Here is a 22983-nt window from a genome sequence, read left to right as displayed (position 1 = left end):
TTGTGGCCATTTGGGAAGTGAACCAGTGGATGGAAGACCTCTCTCTCTCTCTTGTCTCTCCCTAAGTAACTCTGCCTTTCAAATAAATAAATGAATCTTTAAAAATTATTGAAAGAAAAACAAAACTAAGACTGCAAACTCAGAAAAAAAAGCCACTTTGGGGGCTGGCGCTGTGGCGCAGTGGGTTAAATAAACAGCCTCCTGCAATGTTGGCATCGCATATGAGCACGGGTTTGTGTCCCGACTGTTCCACTTCCCATCCGGTTCCCTGCTAATGTGCCTGGGAAAATAGTGGAAGATGGCCTAAGCGATTGGGCCCCTGTACCCAGACGAGAGACCTGGATGGAATTCCAGGCTCCTGGCTTTGGCCTGGCTCAGCCCTGGCAACTGTGGGCATTTGGGGCGTGAAACAGCTGATGGAAGATTCTCTCTCTTTTTGTGTGTGTTTCTCCCTCTCTTTCACTTTACTTTTCCAATAAATAAATAAAAAAAAACCCACACAGTTTGGACCCTTATCAGAAGAGCACACTCATTCACACTGGGTCCCACAGTGGGCTTGGTGGGAGAGGGCTGGTTCTGGGACAGGTCAAGCCAGAGACTCCCTGCATCTCAGAATTTGGATCTTTCACATGAGAGGACAAGGAAGAGGAGGAGGAGAAGGAAGAGAAATAGAAGGAACAGGGGCAGAAAACCCTTGTCTACTCCACCAGCCTCAGGAGCTGTGACAACTCACGCTTGGCCCTGGCTCTGCCTTGCTTCTCTGCCTGTCCCTCTCCTGCCCACTCTGCTGGTCTTTGCCTTCTCCTGCCCTCCCTGCCTCCAGGATTCCTGCTTCTCCCTCCCTGCCCCTCCCCCCTTGATGGGGACTCCTTGTCTCAGGAAAAGGACCTCATGCATTCTGCCCTGAGGTTGGGAACAGAATGCAGGGCTCATTCAATCCTCCCTCCCCTCATTACACACACCTGTCCTCCAGAATGTCTTTGAAATCACAATTAGTTCCAGACCCGCCCCGCCCACACATACCAGCCAGGAGCTCTGGCCCGATGCCCATCATCTGTCTGGGGCTCTGTCTCTCTTTTTTTAAATTCAAGATTTATTTATTTATTTATTTGAAAAAGTAACAGAGAGGCTGGCGCTGTGGCTCACTAGGCTAATCCTCCATCTGCGGCGCTGGCACCACAGGATCTAGTCCTGTTGGGGCGCCGGTTCTAGTCCCGGTTGCTCCTCTTCCAGGCCAGCTCTCTGCTGTGGCCCAGGAGTGCAGTGGAGGATGGCCCAAGTGCTTGGGCCCTGCACCCACATGGCAGACCAGGAGGAAGCACCTGGTTCCTGGCTTCAAATCAGCGCAGCGCGCCGGCCGTAGCAGCCATCTGGGAGGATGAACCAATGGAAGGAAGACCTTTCTCTCTGTTTCTCTCTCACTCTCTTACTCTGCCTGTCAAAAGAAAAAGTAACAGAGAGACAGACAGACACACACACACAGAGATAAATCTCCCATCTTTTGGTTCACTCCCCATAAGACTGCAATGGCAGGAGCTGGGCCAGGCTGAAGCCAGGAGCCCAGAACTCCATCCTGGTTTCCCACGTGGGTGGCAGGGACCCAAGTACTCGAGCCATCTTCTGCTACTTTCCCAGGTACATTCACAGGGAGCTGGATCAGAAGCAGAGCAGCTGGGATTGGAACTGGTCTGATATGGGAACCATTTAAGGAATGACTCAGCCACCTGTGACACTGGCTTAATTAACCTGCTGCCCCACAATGCTGGCTCACATCTCTTTCATTTTAAAAAATGATCTAGGGGTGAGTGTTTGGCCTAGGTGTTGAAATGCTGGTTGAGACACCCACGTGCCATATTAGAGTACCTGGGTTTCATGCCTGGTTCTGGTTCCCAGTTCCAGCATTCCTGCTCATAGACCCTGGGAGGCACTAGTGATGGCTCAAATTGAGTTCCTACTACCTATCTGGGAGACCTGGATTGAGTTCCTGGCTTTGGCCTGGCCCAGCCCCAGCCATTGTAGGCATCTGGGGAGTGAACCAGAGGCTGCAAGAGGGAGAGAGAGAGAAAACATGCTTTCAACTGTTGGTTCACTTCTCAAATGTGCACATTGGTGGGGGGTGGGGTGGAAGGGAGGTGCCGAAGCCAGGAGCTGAGAACTCAATCAGGTTTTTGTTGTGGATGGTAAGAACCCAATCACCTGAGCAATCAGTGCTGTGTGCTATGGTCTGTGTTAGCAGAAAGTTGGAATCAGGAGCTGTAGAATCCAGGGACTCTGATGATGGATGTGGGTATCTCAACTGGTATCATTTTTTGAAGATTTATTTCATTTATTGAAAGGCAGAGAGGAGGAGACAGTGAGAAAGGGAGGGAGAGAGAGAGAGCGAGAGAATACCTTGTATCTTTTAGATTCTTCTCCAAATGGCTGTCATGTCCAGGGCTGGGCCAGGCTGAAGCTGGGAGCCTGGAACTCTATCCGGGTCTCCCACGTGGGTGCAGGGACCCAAGCACTTGGGCCATCTTCTGCTGCTTTCCCAGGTGCATTAGCAGGGAGCTGGATCAGAAGCAGAGCAACTGAGACTTGAACTGGTGCTCTGCTATGGGCTCATCACAAGGGGCAGCTTAATTTGCTGTGCCACAATACCAGTCCCTTTAACTGGCATCTTCACCACTAGGCTAAATGCCTGCCCCATGGACTCTGTCTCTTATCTATAATGTGTCTACGGCCATACCACCCTGAACGCACCCGATCTCGTCTTATCTATAATGTGACTTTAGTAACAATGATAGTGCCCATCTTCCAAGGCTGGGTGGGAACCCGGAGGCTAAGGTGATGGGCTGCGGGTGATCCGGGGCTCGTGTTTCACATTGTTGGTGGCCTTTATGTCCCCCCCACCACACACAAAGTTTATTTCAAAACAGACTCCCCTCGCTTCCCCAGAGCTGACTGTTCCTCTGCACCCTGCAATGGTATATCCGGGAGAGGACTCTCCTATTCTCAAGGCTTCATCCCCACCCCAGCACCCAAGCCCTTGGTTGTGAGACACTTGATGGGCGGTGTCATGCCTCTGTCCAGTGTTTTTTTTTTTTTCCCTAAAGATTTGTTTATTTGAAAGGTAGAATTACAGAGAGGCAAAGAGAGAGGTTTTCCATCCGCTGGCTCACTTCCCAGATGGCCGCAATGGCCAGAGCTGGGCCAATCTGAAGCCAGGAGTCAGGAGCTTCTTCTGGGCCTCTCACGTGGGTGCCAAAGGCTCAACATCTTCCACTGCCTTACCAGGCCACAGCAGAGAGCTGGATCGGAAGTGGGGCAGCTGGGACTCAAACTGGCGCCCCTATGGGATGCTGGCACTGCAGGCTGGGGGCCATAGCCGGCAGCCCCTCAGTGGGTTTTTCCACTGTTGCTCACTTGCACCAAGTGGGCTCTTTTGTCACTGTCTACCCAGTTGACCACAGTGGGCAGCTCCTCTCTGATTCTTCCACTTTACCCTAGTTCACAGGTGGGCAACCTTTTATCTGCCAAGGGCCATTTGGATCTTCGTATCATTTGTGGGCCATAGGAAATTATCAACTTAAAAATTAGCCTGCTAAAGATATACTGAATTTCCAGTTGGTAGGGACAGACAAGATGATTTTGCAGGCTTTACACAGCACACAAGCCAGACATTTCCCACCCCTGCCCCAGTTAGCAGTTTCATCTCGGCCCCCTCTCACACACTCCCAGATGGAAATGGACCATCTCAGTTGCTGAACTTGAAGATCTTTCACAGAGCACCTACGACAGCACTTGGCACAGGCTCTGTACTCACTAGGTGTCTATTAAGTGAATGACTCCTTTGATGCCAAGATTCCACTTCTAAAAATCTGTCCTAAAGAAGCACTCCCATGAGTGCACAGAGCTGTGTGCCTGAGAATGACGGGAGCAAACAACAGGAGAATGCTTACAAACATTTATTCCCAGTAACAAGTACAGAGTAAGTGATGATGTGAGTTTGCGGTATAGATCATGTGCAAACAGCAATTGGAGGGACTGGTCCAGGACACGAATAATAGTGGGAAAAATCAGGTGAGAGATGTTCGCCATTGGTACCCGATGTGTGCCTATGCAAATGCACAGAAAAATGTCTGGAACTGAATACTTAGAATTGCCCTCAGTAGTCACAACTGGGAAGCAAGGATAGTGCTATTCTAACAGAGATAATGCTACATTTATATCTAACATAGTGCTTGCCACATAGAAAAACACTAAAAGAGTGCATTCAGTACACCGATGCTTAAATTTTCACTATTAGCAGATCTTAACTTCAGTTGCTGATGGCCAGGGATTCATAGCCATGCCCGTTGTTCTTCAAATGCCACCAGGTTCTGCTTATCATCATGGGCAAGGCACTTCCCAGAGGCTGAGGCAAGGACAGAAAGGAAAACAGGTGGCATTGAGCTCCCAGTGCCTGCTCACTTGAGCCCCAGCTCTGCCCCAGACCTGCAGAGAGGCCCCGTGCTCTGACCCTGCCCAGCCTCAGGACCAATGCGCATCTCCCACTGCTCCTCCAAGTGAACCTTCTGCTTTGGCCACAGTGACTTCCTCACCTGGCTTAGGAACTGCTGGGCTACTGGAAGGTGTAGTCTGTACATTAGGAGCTGGCATGGGGTTTGGGAGCCCACAGCATCCTGGGTGGGGGAGGTCCCTGGATATATGAAGGGATTGCAAAAACTTTCATGGAAAATGGAATTAAAAGGTCAGGTTTATTTTGGTGCACACACTTGTTTTTTTGAAATCTATGCACAGTTTTTTCCATAATGTACAGTTCTCCATGAACTTTTTGAAAACCCCTCATAACAGAGCATAGGGAAACCTTGTGGCGCTTCAGTGCTCCCCCCATCCCCACACTCCACCAAGGGATGAGGCAAAGGGAAGGATTTGGGGAGCAAGTGACAAGAGAGGATCCTAGTAGCATTGCAGAACAGCACTGTGCAGGGGGGTGCGGGGTGGGCCAAAGGGTCACTTACACAATTAGTCCTCTTCCTCCGGGTCGCTAATCTCTTCATAGGCCACCACGTACTTTCTCTCCCGCAGGCGGTGGCTCCAGACGTTAATCTCCTTCTTTCTGGGTTCTACAATGGAGAAGAGTTGGTACATGAAGGGTGGGTGGGCCCTGTTTTGCAAGAAAAGGAGATGCCTTTTCCCTCCCAAGTGTGCATTGGCCTTCCACAGCCTCTGCTGTTGTTCACATCCACCTCAGACAGGCTGAGCTGTCAAGACCTGCACCGACACAAACCAAGTGTCAGGTCAAGTTTTAGCTTTTGACTCTATGCCAGGTTTTAGACTCTCAACCTCTTCAGTTACCAGAACATTCCATCTTCTTTCATGCAGCCTCTATCTGTTAAAGGCAGAGTGTGTGCCCAGCATTGAGCTAAGGGCTGCGAAGACAACCCAGAGTCAGCTGTGTCCCCAGCTCATCACAGATAGAATGATCTGAGAACCTTTCATGTCATGAAGCCTTCCAGATTTAATTCAACACCTCCACACAATTTATGAACCGTGAAGTCTTCATTTCTATTTTGTAGATGAGGAATCTGAAACTCAGAGTTTGGAAGACTTGTCCAAAGTCGCATGGACTTTATATGGATGGCAACTCAAGTCTGTGATTTCAGAAGTCATAGTCTAACGCCTCAGCAGGTGCTGGGCAAGCGCCTCAGCCCAGGTTGGAGCCAGGGCTGTCCTGGGTCCATGCCATACACCTAGACCACACACAAATACAGCCAGGAAGACCACAGGGCTTGTTCCTAAGTGGTTTTCTCTTACCTGACACCACATCATGCTCCCCAGAGGTACTTAGGTGTTCCAGATTTCGCTTCTTCTTAGCCTGTCCCGAGTAAGATGTTCTTGGCATTCCACGTGAATTATTCCTTCTCTTTGCTGGCTTCTTGGTCACCTTTTAAGTATGAAGGTCACACATAAACAGTGTCAATGGTGTTTCTCCAGTGCTTTAGAGCTTTATTATAAAGTGTCCTTATATGCATTATTTTAATTAGTGTTCTCAATAACTGGGATATCATTACATTCTTCATACTTAAATCATGAGGACTCTGGGAGGTTCGAATGAAAAGTAATGGCCTAAATGAATGGTGTTCCCAAGACTACAGTGCTTGTCATCACAGTCTATTCAGGCATTCTCACAAACAGCGAGAGTCTCTGTGTAATTGGGAGTATGGGACACGGAAGATTTGACAAGATAAAGCATTCAAAGAATCTACAAGGTCTATAAAAGGAAAGGCTTCTATAAAATTATCAGGGATCATGTATAAATGCAAAAATGTACAGCGGGACGGAGCATTGCTGGAAAAAGGATGGTGTCAGGGAGAGGAAAGAAATGGTTGACAAATTAATCCAGACAACAAAGATAACAGTGCCACATGTGGCATACTGCCCTACCTTGGCAAGAAGACAATGTGAAATTGGGCAAGGTGGGACCAAGAATGTGAACACTGCATGTAAAACAAACTAAGAGAAATTGCTTTCTGAGCTCACAAACATTTTGAATGTGGTAATAATCAACATTAATACTTCTTTTCACAAGCCTTCTTAGAATTTGCTCTCCATCCATCTCCACATTGTCAATCCAACTGGCAGATCCCTTTACCCTGTGCGCTAGAGTTGAATCTGCAATTGTGGAATCACAGTCATTCAATACACATTCGGGTGCCTTTGAGGGCTCCTCTGGGCTGGGACTCAGGCTTCAGAGGTACAAGGCCCTCAAGGAACTCGCAGGAGAGAGGGACAACAAGCAAATCAATTCCTCTGCCGTCCAAGTGGCCCTGGGATAGAGCAGAGGCCAGCAGGTACGTCCTGGTGTGAGCATGGGTGTTTAAATGGAAGCATCAGCAGCCTCTGTCGGGGGAATTGCTTGAATTTCATACATGAAATGGTAAAAGAGCCTGGAGATGCTTTGTGGCTCTGGATCAGACTACCACTGCCACCGCAGATCAGGTAAAATTAGTTAACACCGCGATGTTCTCATCTTTACTGTTATTTAACGTATAATCACACTGCTCTTGTTTGAAGATAATAATAGAAACAATGTCAGAGAGATTTTCTTAAGGGTTAAGTAGATTTATCTGTGGGAACGGCTTAAAACCTGGCAAACAAAAACAATGAAAACAAAAGTATTAGCTATCACAGTTGTTATTAGGTGTTGTTAAGCCATTGGTGCCGCATCGTGCACTGGGATGAAGCCATCAGGAAGGGGAGTGGATGTTCTCCCACTCTGAGCAATCCATATTCATATCCACAGTGTGTGTGTGTGTGTGTGTGTGTGTGTGTGTGTGTGTTGGGGGGGGCAAAAGTTCTCTGGTTCTTTAGATTGGGCAGATACTCACCTTCAGGTGTTTTCTCTGATGCATGCCAGAAGACTCCGGCACAGGAGCATCTGAAATTAGGCAAGCAATCAGAATTTTTCTTTGTTGGTAAAGATTTCCAAATTCAAGAGACACCTGTGGTATCAGAGGATTCTGAGGCAGAGGGTTATTTGTCCACTCTTTCATTGTCAAAGACTTATCTGAGACTGGATTCTGAATGATCTGTAGTTATGGCTTATGCATTTATTTGCGACATCAATTTGGAATTTCCTTTGTGGTGGGTTATAAAATGGGGTTTAAACTTCATCGCTGCCTTATTCTATTCTGTTACATATCTCTCTTTTGCTCCTCAAATCAAATTGATTGCCTGAGAATCTGAACTGTATCTACTTAAAGATATGTGAGAACCAGAAATCACCGTACACTTAACATGAGTCTTACAATGTCCATTATACTTCAGTTAACCTGCTGAATGCGTGATGAAGCATGGCCAATTTAGTTCAGTGGTTCTGAAATGTTTCTAGTATAAAGAGACTCCTTTAATATCAACAAACTTGGCAGATACTCAAGCACTGGACTTTCTGAGCTCTCCCACTGACTGTGGGGGTGTGCACAGTCTGGTTTGCTTACCTAGAGAGTCACAGGTCTATGGGGGAGAGGTTTGCACATTCTGACCCTATCTTCCCACAAGTGTGCTGTCAGAGCAGAAGAGCGAACGCACATTTTGCCCCCTTTATGTTGATTACACACATTACTCAAAAGCACAAAGCTCTCTGCCCCAGAGTCTGTCTGTCCCTCTTTTTTTAACCCTCTGTTTTCTCTGTTCTCTGACACGTGGGAAAGCTCAATGTATGTGTGTAGGAGGTACTGATCTTTCAAACTCTTCCAAGTTCAACACACAGGCTCAAGTTTGATTGATAGTAAGACAAAATTGGAATTTTCATAACATAATGTGTTCATCACTGTCTATTTATCCCATACCTATGTGCTGTTGTGAAACTGGAAATTTTTGGTGGCTTTACACTTTGATTCATTCACTGTGTTCAGTAAGACAAACAATTCTTTAAAGAATAAATATTTCAAACACACAGGACGCCATGAGGAGTAATATTGAGTCCAGTTGGATCTCAACACTCTCCCATAACTACTTCAGCTCTAAAACAGGGCAGGAGTTGTGGCACAGCAGGTTAACCTGCCACTTGGGACACCCTAATCCCGTATCAAGGCACCTGAAATCCAGTTCTATCTCTGCTTCTGATATAGCTTCCTGCTAGTGCACATCATGGGAGGCAACAGGTGATGCCTCAAGTACTTGTGTCCCTGCCACCCATGTGGGAGACCCGGATGAAGTTCCAGGCTCCTGGCTTGGGCCTGGCTCAGCTTCAGCTATTGCAGGCATTTGGGAGAAAGAATTGGCAAATGGAAGATCTTTCTCTCTCTCTCTCTGCCTTTTAGATAAATAAAAATTAAATAAACATAAAAAGTATATAAAATACTGCCAACAATCATGGCTTAAACTGCCTGTGCAGCTGGCTCCAATTCTCATACTCCCTTTTCTCCACTTATAGCCACTCCCCTGAATTTGATGGGTTTTATTCCAATTCAGATTTGGGTGCATTAACCATCTACTTATTTTCCATAGGAATGCATATTCTTGTTTTGCATCTTTGAGAATTTTATGTGAGGGCCGGTGCTGTGGTGTAGAAGGTTTAGCCTCCGCCTGCAGGGCCTGTATCCCATATGGGCACTGATTCGAGTCCTGGCTGCTCCACTTCCAATCCAGCTCCCTGCTAATGCGTGTGGGAAGGCAATGGAGGATGCCCCAAGTGCTTGGGCCCTGGCACCCATGTTAGAGGCTTAGATGGAGTTCCTAGCTTTGGCCTTGTTCAGCCCTGGCCTTTGCAGCCATTTGGGGAGTAAACCAACTGATGGAAGATCTCTCTCTCTCTCTCTCTCTCTCTCTGTAACTCTACCTTTCAAATAAATAAATAAAACTTTAAAAAATAAAAAATAAGAAGAATTTTATGTAAATGGCTACTGTACCCAACCTTGGGCATCAGCCTGTTTTCACTTAGCCATGATGCGTGTGGAGCAGCAACTTCCCAGGTGACTGGAGGAAAAGCAATCAGGCCCAATTCCCATCCACTCACCACGACCTGCAGTGCTGACGCCCTGACCTGCATCAGGATCATCTTCCTGGGATTTTTCAGCATTTCTACCAGAACACATGAAAGCTGGGACGACAGTTTTGAAACCTAGAAAGAAGCAAAACACCTGTTGCTAAAGGGACAAAAAGAAGGCAGGGGAGGGCGCTGCCATGTGCAGACAGCAGAGTTCATAGAGAGGCTGACGGGAGAGAAAAGGGCAGGTGCACGCTCCACTGATGCTGCTCCTTGCCCTTAGCCCTGTACAGGACAGAAAAGAGAAGGGTGCCTAGAGGCTGCCTTGGGAGTTCTTCCTGCACCAAAGGAAAGTGGGAGGCACCTGCTGCAGCTGAAGAGGAGACAGGTGTTGTGTGTGCCCAGCCCTTCCTGATACCTAGTTTAGTCATGGTGGTATAGTTTCTCTTCATGTAGACATAAGTTATCTTCTCAGAGTATTCCAACTTTTCCCATTCCTTCTTAGAAAAGTACTGGGATATATCTTTGAAGGCCTAGAAGAGAAGGAAAAAGAAATGTCGGCGGACTCAGTGTTATGGCAAACCGAGTCAACAGGGGTGGCATTTCCTGGCTTCTCCCTTGACACACAGTAGGTGCTTATTGCGGCTAGCTTGCTTCCCCTCCCACCTTCCTGACCAGACTGGGAGTCATCAAGTGTAGTACAAGGTCAAAGACCTGTTTTTCCAAGCTTGTGGGATGAGGGCAGAGTGTGAGTGAGAAACCCCCAAAGCCCTGAACCTCACTCTTGTCCCTGGTGCCTCTATCCTCAGAAATATAGTCACCTATACTCTCCCTTGGCTCACTCCTCTGCCCCCTCCAGGTCATCTCACCTTGCATGTCTTCTCTGATTTCTGAGAATCAGCACTGTGGCTCATGGGAAGGGATCCGTTTGTGCTCATGGAACCCGGAACAGTTTCATCTTGAAGAGATGTAGTCTCAGTATCTGCAGGCACAAGACCAAAAGTACAGAGGAGGAAGAAAGCACCGGGGGATGGCCACTCTCAGCCAGCCAGTGCCATGTAGGTTCTACTTTTCTTCCTACTGGGCTTATCTGTCCCTGGGTAAGGACAGAGGGCAGTGAAGGAGCCAGATGAGAATGAGGAATGGGGGTCTCTGAGGAAAGTATTAATTAGATGACAGGTTTGCCGTGGACATGAGCAAAGCAGCCAGCCTGGAGTTTTTCAGAAGGGTTAGCTACTGTTAGTGGGGGCAAACTTCAAAAAGTTTGTGGAGTTAGTGTTGATGGAAAAAATGTTTTCAAATGACTTATTTTATTTATTTGAAAGGCAGAATTAGGGAGAGGGAGAGGGAGAGGGAGAGGGAGAGGGAGAGGGAGAGGGAGAGGGAGAGGGAGAGGGAGAGGGAGAGGGAGAGGGAGAGGGAGAGGGAGAGGGATCCTCCATCTGCTGGTTCCAAAGCTGGGCCAGACTGAAGCCAGGAGCCAGGATTCAGGAGCTTCTTCCAGGTCTCCTATGTGGGTGCAGGAGCCCAAAGACTTGAGCAATCTTTCTCTGCTTTCTCAGGTGCAGTAGCAGGGAGCTGGATCAGAAGTGGAGCAGCCAGGACTTGAACTGGCGCCCATATGGGATGCTGGCTCTGCAGGTGGCAGCTTTACCCCCTTATGCCACAGCACGGGCCCCAGTGCAAAAAATTTTTGAAATGCATGCATGAAACAAAAATTGCATAAATATTCCCCATTCTTCATTTTTTTTTAACGTGGGAGAGAAAAGTGTATCACCATTTACATGGTATGATTCAGTGAAGCAATATTTGTAACTAAATACCAAATAGAATTCAAAATATTTTTTGCACCAAAATAAACTCACCATTTATTTTCATTCTTTCAAGAAGTTCTTGAAGTACTTCCGTACTTTCTCTGGTATCCGTTTTAGTCTGAAGGAAAAATGGAGAGACATTTGTTAGGTAAATGAGGCACAAAAGACAAATTCTACATGATTATATTCATATGTGGAAGCTAAAGAAATTGATTTCCTAGAAGTAGAGTGTAGGACAGTGGTTATTAGAGGCTAGAAGTATAGGGGAAGTAGGGATTAGAAGGATGGAGGAGGAAGGGCTAGAGGGAGGTTGGGTAACAGGTGTGGAATACATTTAGATAGGAGGAATGAGTTCTGTTCTGCAGCTCAGGGTAACACATTTTACAACGATTTAGTACTTTTTAAATTATTTTATTTATTTGAATGACAGAGTTAAGAGAGAGGTAGAGAGGTCTTCTGTCTGCTGGTTCACTCTCCAGATGGTCACAACGGTTGGAGCTGCACATATCTGAAGCCAGGAGTGAGGAGCTTCCTCTGCATCTCCCACGCAGGTGCAGGGGCCTAAGGACCTGGGCCATCTTCTACTGCTTTCCCAGGCCACAGCAGAAAGCTGAATCACCAAGATTCGAACCAGCACCCATATGGGATGCTGGTGCTTCTGGCCAAGGCTTTAACCTGCTGCGCCACAGCACCGGCCCCAGTACATATTTTACAAAGAACTAAAAAAAAGGAGTTCAAAGCTTCCCAACACAAAGAAATGATCAATATTTAATCATATGCAAATGCTAATTATCCAATTTGTTCATTACACACACTGTATACATGTCTTGAGTTATCACACTGTACCCCATAACTATGTAGAATTATGTGTTAATTAAAAAGAAAAAAAAAGTCTGGAAAAGAAAAGACCCTTGTTGGGGAAGCAGTGAAGTGAATGTGTAATTAGCTTTTTGGTTTTGGGGGGGGGGGGAGGTTAAGATTATTTTTCTAAAGGGAAAAGGAAAAAAAAACACCAGGAAGAATCACAATGAATTTTTACAATTAAAAAACAAAAATGTTTCATTCCATGAAATTAGTTTTTTCCCCTTTTACAACTTTTTTACAAAAATATTTATTTATTTGAAAGGCAGAGTTACAGCAAGAAGGAGAGCCAGAGAAAGAGAGAATCTTTCGTCTGCAGGTTCACTCCCCAAATGGCTGCCAACAGCCAGGGATAGGCTAGGTGGAAGCCTAGAGCCAGGAGCTCTATTCAGGTCTTCCATAAGGGTGCAGACTTGGGCCATCCTCTGCTGCTTTCCCAGGCATGTTAGCAGGGAACTGTAGAAGAAGTAGAGCAGCTGGGACTCCACCCCATGCCCTGCTACTCCATAATGCAGGACCTTATTTTTAAATATATTTACTTATTTTTTTATTGTTTGATAGGCAGAGTTACACAAAATAGAAAGGGAGAGACATAAAGAATCTTGGCATCTGCTGGTTCATTCCCCAAATGGCTGCAACCCCCTGCGGAAGCCAGAAGCCAGGAACACCATCCTGGTCTTCCATGTGGAGGGCAGAGGCAAAAGTACTTGGGCCATTGTTGGCTGCTTTCCTTTACAAGGCGCATTACTAGGAAGCTGGATCAGAAGTAGCAGCAGCCTGCACTCCAACAGCAACTTAACCCCCCCCCCCCCCCCGATAAAGCTGGCCCCTTTTATCACTTGTTAACCTTTTGTTTTATCTTAACTTCTAAATAACAATTGTACATGTTTATGGGGAACACTGATCTCTGAGTATTTGTACGGGTCATGTACTATTCAGACCATAGCAACCGACACACCGTTCGCTGAGTGGGGTTTCGTGCGGGAGCGGTGTTTCTGACCTGAAGACGTCGTGGAGTGGGGAGGTGAGTCCCAGGGAGCTTTCAGTCTATCGGTTTCGATTTTCCGGCGGAGGGCTATGTGTGGGGTTCCGTTGTTTTGAAGAGAAACAGGGATCACTAATACGAGCGGATTTCGAAGTATTACTGGGCTATCTGGGAGCCATTAATGCGCAGAGGGCGGAAGTCTCAAGACCAAACACCGGGTAATGGTCACTCAGACCTCAGACTGAAGGAATGGGTGGGAGTCGTTTTAACACGCGACAATCTGGAGCTTCTCCCACCCCCCGCCCCCAAACTGAAGTGTGTCTTATGGAAAAGACACTTAGGGGTTTCTGGGGCCAACGGGATTACAGCTTTCTCCCACAAAACATAGTAAAGTAGTTCCATAGGCAGGCAGAGGCTATTTGGTATTATTTGTGAGTACAGAAATATTATTTGGGGGTTCCTCAGGAGGGGGGGAAGTTTTATAATCAGCAAGTAAGGAGTTTTCGCAGACTTAAGAGTTTTCTCTCTGCTCGATGGGACCAGCATGCAAAGCTAAAATCACGATTGTAAAGATCTTGGAATACACAAGAAAGGCCGAAGCACTTGTGTACTCTCTAGAGGTTCCCCGATTTTCTACCTGCCCCTATTAACCTGCCCGAAGGCTTCCCCCAAATTGAACTTACCTCCGTTTTGGCGGTCTGGCAGGCAACTGCGGTTCCACTAGGGGCGCAATGAAGTTTCTTGACTGTTGTATTACCATCAACGAGTCAGGCAGTGCGTGAACTCAGTCCCGCCAATCAGATGCCCGGAAAATGGGCGGGAAAAGAGACAGAAAAATTACGTAACAATCTAGGCTTCAAATGCCCAGAATTCTCAAAGGGGCGGAGCCTCTGATTTTCCCGCTTGAACGGATGTTGTGCACTATGAGAAAAAACTAATGCGCGATGCGTAGGTCCGGTTCAACGCATGTCAACACGCATGCTCTGATTTTCCTTTTCACTTAAAAGGGTGTGTATGTGGCATGTTGCCATCTTAAGTCCATCCTCGCAGCTCCTAACTTCCTTACATCCGGGATCTTTTCTAGGACCTCCATAGTAACTTAAATTGAAAAAACTTCATACAAAGAAATGTAGAAAAATTGTAAACAGTATATATTCATATGTGTTTTTATTGACGGTACAAGCATCAGATATATGTGTCATGCCTTGATATTAAAAATATAGCAACAGTGTTTTAAAAATATCTGTGATCACTTCTCAGCCTTTTGGCTAAGATCAAGTGTATAAAAGTATAAATTAGGGCTCCTGTGTTCTGCTGGCAGCAGCAGAGGCGGCAGCGGCGGCAGAGTTGGGGCGGGGAGGATGCAGGTGTCAGGGGCTCAAGCACTTGGATCATGTTCTGCCGCCTTCCCAGGCACATTAGCAGGGAGCTAGTTGGGAAGTGGAGCAGCCAGGACTTGAACCAGCACTCAGATATGGAATGCCTGCATTGCAGGCAGCAGCTTAACTTGCTGCACCAGAACGCTGGCTCCCAAGTCTGTGCTTTCAATTATGTTTCTATATTGCCTCAACTGTTTGTTGATTGGTTTCATGAACGAAGCAAGGAAGGGATGCATCTTAAAATAACAAAGTAAGGGCTCCTGAGCCGCTCTGTACGTGTCCATGCACCGGTTATTTCGCCGCCCTGTCTTGTCGGTCTCTCCAGCGTGCTCCTCCCGCCTGGAAAGTAGGGCTGGGAAAGGCCGGGCCTGTGGGAGACGGCAGGAGATGTTTCCAGGGGCCCGAAGCATCCAGAGACTTCAAGTCCGGAGTCTCCGTGTTCGGGGGAGAGGGGACGAGAGTGCAGTGGTTCCCCTGGGAGGGCCGTGGGATGAGTTCGGGATGGGGGGAGACATTCGCGCAGTAAACAGCCACGATTTTATGGGGTTACCGAGGTACCTAGGTCCTCAGTGTGTGGGATTTGCTGCTCTTCTGGCGAGGGTGGGGCAGGTGGTCCCGTGGATCTGAGGGGGTTCTTTTGGCTGGAAGTGGGGATGGACTTGGCCGACAGCAAATCTAGGTCGTGATGGGGAGAGGTCTGCGTCCCTGACATTTGGGGGGCTGAGCACAATTCAGCTCTCCTGGAGCTCTGATGCCGCAGATTTGGTTGTGGGAGGCGGGATCAGGAGACAAACCTGCCTCCGTAATTTTGAGTGAGGGCCATGGCTCTGGGATTGGGGCAAGCTTGCCCTGGGACAATCTTATGCGAGTGTGTGTGTGCACGCGCGCTTCAGCACATGCTCGCGATTGGGTTGGGGGGGATGGGCTAGGACCATGCATCGGAGCAACGTTTGGTTGGTTTGTTTTTTGAGAAGTGTTGAGGGCTCAGCTCAGCGCAGGCATCCATGAGGATTGGTTGCTTTAGGAAGGTAGCCTCCTCCTAGGGTCCCTAGGTTATTGGGGTGGAGGTCGTGGCAACCCTCAGAGCCTAGGTCTTTTCAATACTTCTGGAGCTGGTTTAAATCTCTTTATTATGGAGATATAAGCAGGATCCAGAATTCTCGAGATGCAAATTCAATCCACTGCCTTGCTGCAAATCTATCTGGAGCCAAATCCCTTCCTCACCTTTGCAGACACTGAGGATTGTCCTAGCTACACCTGCTGGATAAGAGCATGGCCCTTTACAGTGAGACTGGAAACCCAGGCTCTATCACTTCCTGGTAGTGTCACTTTGAGAAAGTTGCTGACGTGTTCCGTGCCTCTGCTTCGGACACGTCCTGATTGCAGAGGCAAAGGGAGGTGAGCTTTCTGCTCCATGTCGGTATCTTATTGAAACAAGATGTGGTGATACCCACACTCAGGACCTCTTCCCAGGAAGCTGCCCGCAGTTCTTTCCCCTCTCAGCAGGGCTTCTGTCCTGTCATTGAAAAGGACTGGTTTTGGGGCTCATAGCGTTTTTGAAGTCCCTGGTTGTGTTTCCTGCAATGCCTTCCCCACCCACGGGAGGGCTGTGTGCAGGGGAAAAGAAAGACGCAGCAGCTCCACGGGAGAGCTCCTCGCCAAGGGCGTCCTGCAGTCCTTCTTTTCTCCAATCACAGGAGCTATCTTTCTTCTTCTTTCACATCCTGACCTCATTTTATCTTTAAAATGCGTCTCTGAGGGGGCTGGCAGAGCAGGTTAAGCTGCCAATTGCGATGCCTTGTCCTGCATCAGAGTGCTGGGTTGAGTCCTGGCTGCTCCACTTCTGGTTCAGCTCCAGGCTAATGTGCCCGGGAAAACAAGTAGTTGATGGCCCAAGTACTTGGGTCCCTGCTACTCATGTGGGAGACCTGGATGGAGTTCCTGGTTCCTGGCTTCAGTCTGGTCCATTCCTGACTTTTGCACCCATTTAGGGAGTGAACCAGCAGGTGGAAGATCCTCTCTTTCTTCTCTCTCTCTCTTCTCCCTCTCTGCCCCTGCTTTCTAAATAAATAAATCTTCAGAAAAACATTTAAAAAACCCAAACAATAAAATACCTTTAACCTTTACATAACTCCCTACAGTCACCCAAAATTTCCTCTGGCTGCTATAAATTACCACAAAACTTCTTCCATGAAATAATAAAAATTTATTCTCTCACTGTCCTGGAGGCGAGAAGTTTGAAATCAGTATTGCTGGACTGAAATCAGAGGTTCTAGAAATACTCCTTTCCTTCATTTTTTAAAATAAATGATCTATTTTATTTGAGAGGCAGAGAGAGAGAGAGAGAGAGAGAGAGAGAGAGAGATCTTCCATTCACTTGTTCACTCCCTAAATGGCTACAATGGCTGGACTGGTCCAAAGCCAGGAGCCAGGAACTTCATCCAGGTCTCCCATGTCAGTGCAGGGGCCCAAGCACTTGGGCTGTCTTTTGCTGTTTTCCCAGGTACGCCAGCAGGGAGCTGGATCAGAAGTGAAGAAGCCAGGACTAGAACTGGTGCCCATATTGGGTGCTGGTGCTACAGACGGGAGCTTAACCCACTATGCCACAGTGCCAGCCCCTCCTTTGCTTTTCTAGGCTCCAAGGGCTGGTGTCATTGCTTGATCTCTGGCAGTGCTCCTCCAACGTTGGAAGCCAGCACCCTCAGCTTTCTCTCTTCCATCTTCTGTTCTTTGCTTTTTAAAATATTTAGTTTATTCATTTGAAAGGCAAAACAACACAGAGAAGGAGAGACACTTGTGAAGCCAGCATCCCACATCAGAGTGCTTGTTTGAGTCCCAGATGCTCTGCTTCTGATCCAGATCCCTGTTGACACACCTGATGGGGCAGTGGAAGATGGCTCAAGTGCTTGGGTCCTTGCCACCCACATGAGAGACCGGAAGAAGCTCCTGGCTCTTGGCTTTGGCTTGGCCTAGCCCTGGCTGATTCACTCATTTGGGGAGTGAATCAGTAGATGGAAGATCTCTCTATCTCTTCCTCTCTGATGTTCTGCCTTTCAAATCAATCAATTAAAAAATGCTATACCTCTCTCCCAGGGTTATGTAACTTGTGACTATACCTCTTTCACAGGGATAATGTACTTTAGCATATAGCTAGGTATATTGTGCTATAAGATTAGTTGTTGGCCAGCGCCGCAGCTCACTTGGCTAATCCTCCGCCTGTGGCGCTGGCACCCCGGGGTTCCAGTCCCAGTCGGGGCGCCAGTCCCAGTCGGGGCGCCAGATTCTGTCCTGGTTGCTCCTCTTCCAGTCCAGCTCTTTGCTGTGGCCCGGGAAGGCAGTGGAGGATGGCCCAAGTGCTTGGGCCCTGCACCCGCATGGGAGACCAGGAGGAAGCACCTGGCTCCTGCCTTCGGATTGGCGCAGGGCGCCGGCCACAGCGCACCGGCTGTAGGGGCCATTTGGGGAGTGAACGAACGGAAAAGGAAGACCTTTCTCTCTGTCTCTCTCTCTCTCACTGTCTAACTCTGCCTGTCAAAAAAAAAAAAAAAAAAAGATTGGTTGTTGTTAGGATTAAACCAGGAACATGGTAATAGCAACACCATGTATTCATTCTGCTTCTCATTCTGATATTTCCAGGTTCAACACAGAATTTTTTAAAAATATTTATTTTATTTATTTGAAAAGCAGAGTTACACAGAGACACAACAGAGGGAGAGAGAGAGAGAGAGAGAAACTTCCATCCACTGATTCACTCCCCAGGTGGCTGCAATGACCCGGGGGCTGGGCCAGACTGAAGCCAGGAGCCTGTAATTCCATTTGGGTCTCCTACATGGGCGTAGGGGCCCAAGCACTTGGGCCATTTTTCACCGCTTTCCCAGGCACATTAGCAGGGAGCTGGATTGGAAGTGGAGCAGCTGGGATTCGGACCCGCGCCCATATGGGATGCTGGCATCACAGGTGGTGGCTTTACTTGCTATGCCATAGCGCTAGCCCCATTATTGAATTGAGTTCTTTTGTGTTCTGTATATAAATCGTTTAACAGATATGTTTTACAGTTTTTCTGCTAGTCTGTGCCTTGCTTTTTTCATTCTTTTAAAAAGGATTTTTTATTTATTGTTTATTAAAAACGATTTATTATTTATTTATTTTAGAAAAGGATCTATTTATGCATTTGAAAGGCAGAGCAACAGAAAGAGGGAAAGGTAGAGAGAAGAGAAATTCCATCCACTGGCTCACTCCCCAAATGGCTGCAACAGCCAGGACTGCGCCAGGCCAAAGCCAGGAGCCTGTAACTCCATTTACGTCTACCACGTGGGTGGCAGGATCCCAAATACCTGGGCCATCTTCCTCTGTTTTCTCAGGTACATTAGCAGGAATCTGGATTGAAGTGGAGCAGCTGGGACTAAAACCAGTACTCTGTAATGGGATGCAGGTGTCACCACTGGTAGCTAAACCCTCTGTACCACAACGCCAGCCTCCTTCCTTATCTCTTGATTAAGGTGTTGGCAGCCCCACAGGTGTAGCCACTATCCAAATCCTAATATCTAGAGGTGCAAACACCTGTCTCTAAGCACTTGTCACTGTCACACATTAGGGGGTGCTGCTGAAGTCACTTGTGCATCATTCACTTCCAGCCTTGAGTGAAACAATTCCCAACAAACCACCTCTGGCTACATGGCATCAGCCCCCAGAGAGGCCATGAGGGAAAGATGAGGAACTCCCAGCATCATCTTTCCACTTCACACCAAGTCTTTTCAACTGGAAAGGGCCCATCTGTTTAGTCCTCTCTTCTACCCAGACTGCAGATTTTCAGAACTATGTTTTTCCTCTTTTGATACCTATGAGCCACTGGCTTTTGCAAAATATCTTAAAATATATATCTTAAAAGGGTTTTTTTTGCATAGTTGAATAGATTTTATTTGTATAAAATTTTTAATTCATGTTTTTTAGTTAGAAAAATAACTTCCCATGGTTTTTATTTCCTACTCTTGTAGCAATTACCCTAGAGCCAATGACTGTAACTTGTGACTTGGCCACACTGGTGTATAGGATAGTCTTAGTCCACTTCTTTTTTTTCCCTTAAATAATGAACATTTCATAAGAGTTTAAAGAAACCAGAAAAGATACTAGCTTTCCTCCAAACAGATTTATTGGGCATAACAAAATCTATAACACACAACATGATCCTTAAAAAGCAACTGACTCTAAATAAATAGAATAGTGCCCATTGTACATTGAATGAATGGCCTCACGACTGGAACTTTATAAGTTCCAGAAGGTAACTGTGTAGGATCAAGCCCCTATGACAGACTGCTGGAGAACTGATGAGAGATGGCAAGAGGCCATTTTGTGCACTGCCACCGTGATGCCATTGTGTTTCTGGATCATAATGTTCCCATTATCTGATTCTAGACACACCACAGGAGTGTCTGTGGGGTCAGAGGTTAACTTAGCTGCTTGCCAGGCTAGAACAGATATCACTCCAGCATGCTCATCTGACAGTAGCCCAAGGCGGCCTAGATTAAGTCCTTGTGAATCTGCACACGTGACTCCAATGATGGATGGATTCTTCATTGTGTCTTCCACGTGTTGCTTCAAGGTTGTCTCTACCCTGCCTGCCTGCCATACACCCCTATCTTAGTCCATTTTCTGCTGCTATTACAGAATACACAGATGGGGAAAATTATGAACAATAAAAGTTTATTTGGCTTACAGCTCTGCAGGCTGGGAAGTCCAAGGTGGAGGGGCTGAATCTGGTGAGGGCGTCTTGCTGTGTCTCCATATGATAGAAGCCATCCCATGGGAAGAGAGCACATGAGAGAGCAAAAGCAAGAAAGAGAGTGGAAGGGGCCGAGAACTCATCTTTTTTATTTTTTATCAGGAATCCAATCTGAGATAACTAACCCATATGGTAATGGTATTAACCCATTCATGAGGCCAGTACCCTCATGACCTAATTGCCTCTTTTTTTTTTTTTTAAGATTTATCCATTTATTTGAAAGGCAGAGTTACAGAGAGGCAAAGGCAGAGGCAGAGAGCGAGCGAGCGAGCGAGAAAGCTCTTCCATCTGCTAGTTCACTCCCCAAATAGCTGCAACAGCCAGAGCTGTGCTGATCCGAAGCCAGGAGCCTGGAGCTTCTTGCGGGTCCCTCATGTGGGTGCAGGGGCCCAAGGACTTGGAACATCTTCTGCTGCTTTCCCAGGCCACAGCGGAGAGCTGGATCAGAAGTGGAGCAGCCGGGACTTGAACCGGGGCCCGTATGGGATGCTGACACTGCAGGTGGCCCCCTAATTGCCTCTTAAAGGTTTCACTTCTTAATACTGGTTGGGAAGTAGAGCAGCCAGGACTGGAACTGGCACTCTGCTATGGGATGCTGGCATTGCAAAGAGCAGCTTAACCCACTGTACCCCCATGTTGGCCCCTGCTCTTTAATTATAAAGACTGTTACAAAGGATACAGATGAAGAGTTGTATAGGATCCGGTATAAGAAAAGGGGTGTGGAGCTTGCATGCCCTCTCTGGTCATACCACCCTCCTGGGCCTCCACATGCTCAGCTATCAGGGAGCCCTCCAAACCCTGTCCCCGGAGAGTACATTATCTATGTATGATTGTTGCTAGATTGGGTGGAGAAACCCAGCAAAGCCTATTCAGATTTTTCTTGGCCCCTGCATGCAGCATTTCTTCCTCCAGGATAAGAGGCAGGCTGTATCACAGATGGGAACTAGGGATGAGCAGGGAATAGTGCTTCTGAGTAATTCCTTTTTGTAGCGTTTTAATTTTTTCATCAATATTAATGTTTCACATATGTAAAAAAATAAGAAATAGCCACTACATCTGACCACAATGGGGTATAGATATGATTATTGCTTTAGTCAGGACCATGCAGAAAACGATGTGTCCTTTCTTCTCCACATTGAATCTGAGTCCGGAGTCACATTCCTACCAATATGGCCTTCGGATCTGAGGTTTGATTCTGGTCCTCTGTTAATTCATCCACCCTCAGTGCCATTCAGGTCTGACCTTACACCTTGTTCTCTGTTCAGTCTCAGTATAGGGTTATTTCAAGTAAAAGATTTATTTATTTATTTGAAAGGCAGAGTTACAGAGAGGGAGAGGCAGAGGCAGAGAAAGAAACACGCACACACGCACACACACATCAGAGAGAGAGAGAGAGATCTTCCATCCACTGGTTCACTCCCCAAATGGTCAAAATGGCCAGGGCTGGGCCGCTGAAGCTAGGAGCCAGGAACTTCCTCTGGGTTTCCCATGTGGGTGCATAAGCCCAAGGACTTGGGCCATCCTCCACTGCTTTCCCCAGCACATTATCAGGGAGCTGGATCGGAAATGGAACAGCCAGGACTTGAACTAGTGCCCATATGGGATACCAGCACTGCAGGTGGCTGCTTTACCTGCTGTGCCACAGTGCCAGTGCCTCTGTGTGGGCTTTTGTTAATGCTTCTGCCACTAATACCTCACTTAGCACATTTAACTTGGGTTTCACTTTAAGTTAGTGCATACTATTTCATCATCAATTGAATTATGGCATGTGCGGGGCATGAGGGTGGCAAAGATGGCATGCTCTGCTTCCGGGGTGCACAGGTGTCTGCGTAACATGCTGGCGCAGCGGTGCAGGCTCCCCCAGGATAGCGCTGAGAGGAAGTTAGACGGGCGGAGTCCGAGTTGTTTACAAGGAAACTTGATTGGGCACAGGCATCAGGAGAGATGACGTCAGCACGTGGACTCTATGGAAACCAAGCGCTTGATAGGGTAACCTTTGAAACGATTGGCTGGCTTCTCTTTCCCTCCCCTATAGCTTTGAGGTTTTTTGCTTTAAAAGAGGCTTACTGCGCAATAATAAACGAGTTCCTGCTTGATTGGACTCCCAGCAGCGTCTGATTGTCTCCGGGATCAAGGGATCAAGGGAGACTGGGGAATATGCGAGTGATGCACTTACCTTTCCTTGGACCCAGTCCATCCTCATTCGAGTGGACTAAGACCCTGCAGGCATGAAAACCAAACCTGGTCTCTATTTCTTCTATCATCAGTGCCTTTGATCTGGGAATCAAATCCATTTTCTCGACACTATTACTTTCCTATTCTAATCTATGTTATACTCAGATCTCAGTTATAGATTTTAGCACTCAGCTAATAAGTTATTTTGACCACAAGCTTCCTAGTGGCTACAGTGAAGAGGACAACATGAGATATGCGTTCTCCATAAGAGAAATCACTCCAGATCCTCAACAAGTCCAGGTTGCAAAAGGACTGCAGCCTAAGCCATTTTATTATTGGGTTTTCCTAGAGGCCACTTGTTTTCAGCTCAGGGTGGCGCCATCAAGAGTTGTTCTAAATGAGCTGTTTTTAGTTAAAATTCTCTGGCAGAGCCGTGGAGAGTGGGATGGCTTCCTGGTTTTCTGTGGCTCCTTTGTTGTCATGTCAGAGTATGAGGAGTCACGATCCAATTCAAGGGC

General features: G+C 47.2%; 1 protein-coding gene across 1 annotated transcript; it reads right to left on the bottom strand.

Annotated features, from left to right (window-relative positions):
* Nucleotides 1-3941: 3941 nt before the first annotated feature.
* LOC103351797 (protein SSX1) lies at nucleotides 3942-13943 on the bottom strand. Its single transcript, XM_008272568.4, has 9 exons — nucleotides 13816-13943; nucleotides 11338-11404; nucleotides 10342-10454; nucleotides 9891-10005; nucleotides 9503-9607; nucleotides 7374-7423; nucleotides 5800-5929; nucleotides 5004-5108; nucleotides 3942-4396 (listed from the first exon to the last, which is right to left on the bottom strand). The coding sequence occupies exons 2-8, from the start codon at nucleotides 11348-11350 to the stop codon at nucleotides 5008-5010; spliced, it is 627 nt and encodes a 208-aa protein (XP_008270790.1). The 5' UTR covers nucleotides 11351-11404; nucleotides 13816-13943; the 3' UTR covers nucleotides 3942-4396; nucleotides 5004-5007.
* Nucleotides 13944-22983: the final 9040 nt, after the last annotated feature.

Source organism: Oryctolagus cuniculus, chromosome X (assembly GCF_051225735.1).
Source record: "Oryctolagus cuniculus isolate XC-2025 breed Fujian yellow rabbit chromosome X, ASM5122573v1, whole genome shotgun sequence".
Classification (NCBI taxonomy): Eukaryota; Metazoa; Chordata; class Mammalia; order Lagomorpha; family Leporidae; genus Oryctolagus; species Oryctolagus cuniculus.
Note: the sequence above shows the minus strand (reverse complement) of the source record. Positions and strands in the feature narration are given on the sequence as shown.

Coding starts and splice junctions, on each gene's coding strand:
- LOC103351797 (XM_008272568.4), bottom strand. Junction 10,006..10,341: donor AATCAGAGAAGACATGCAAG/GTGAGATGACCT, acceptor CTTCTCTTCTAG/GCCTTCAAAGATATATCCCA. Junction 5,109..5,799: donor GGAGCATGATGTGGTGTCAG/GTAAGAGAAAAC, acceptor TCTCCATTGTAG/AACCCAGAAAGAAGGAGATT.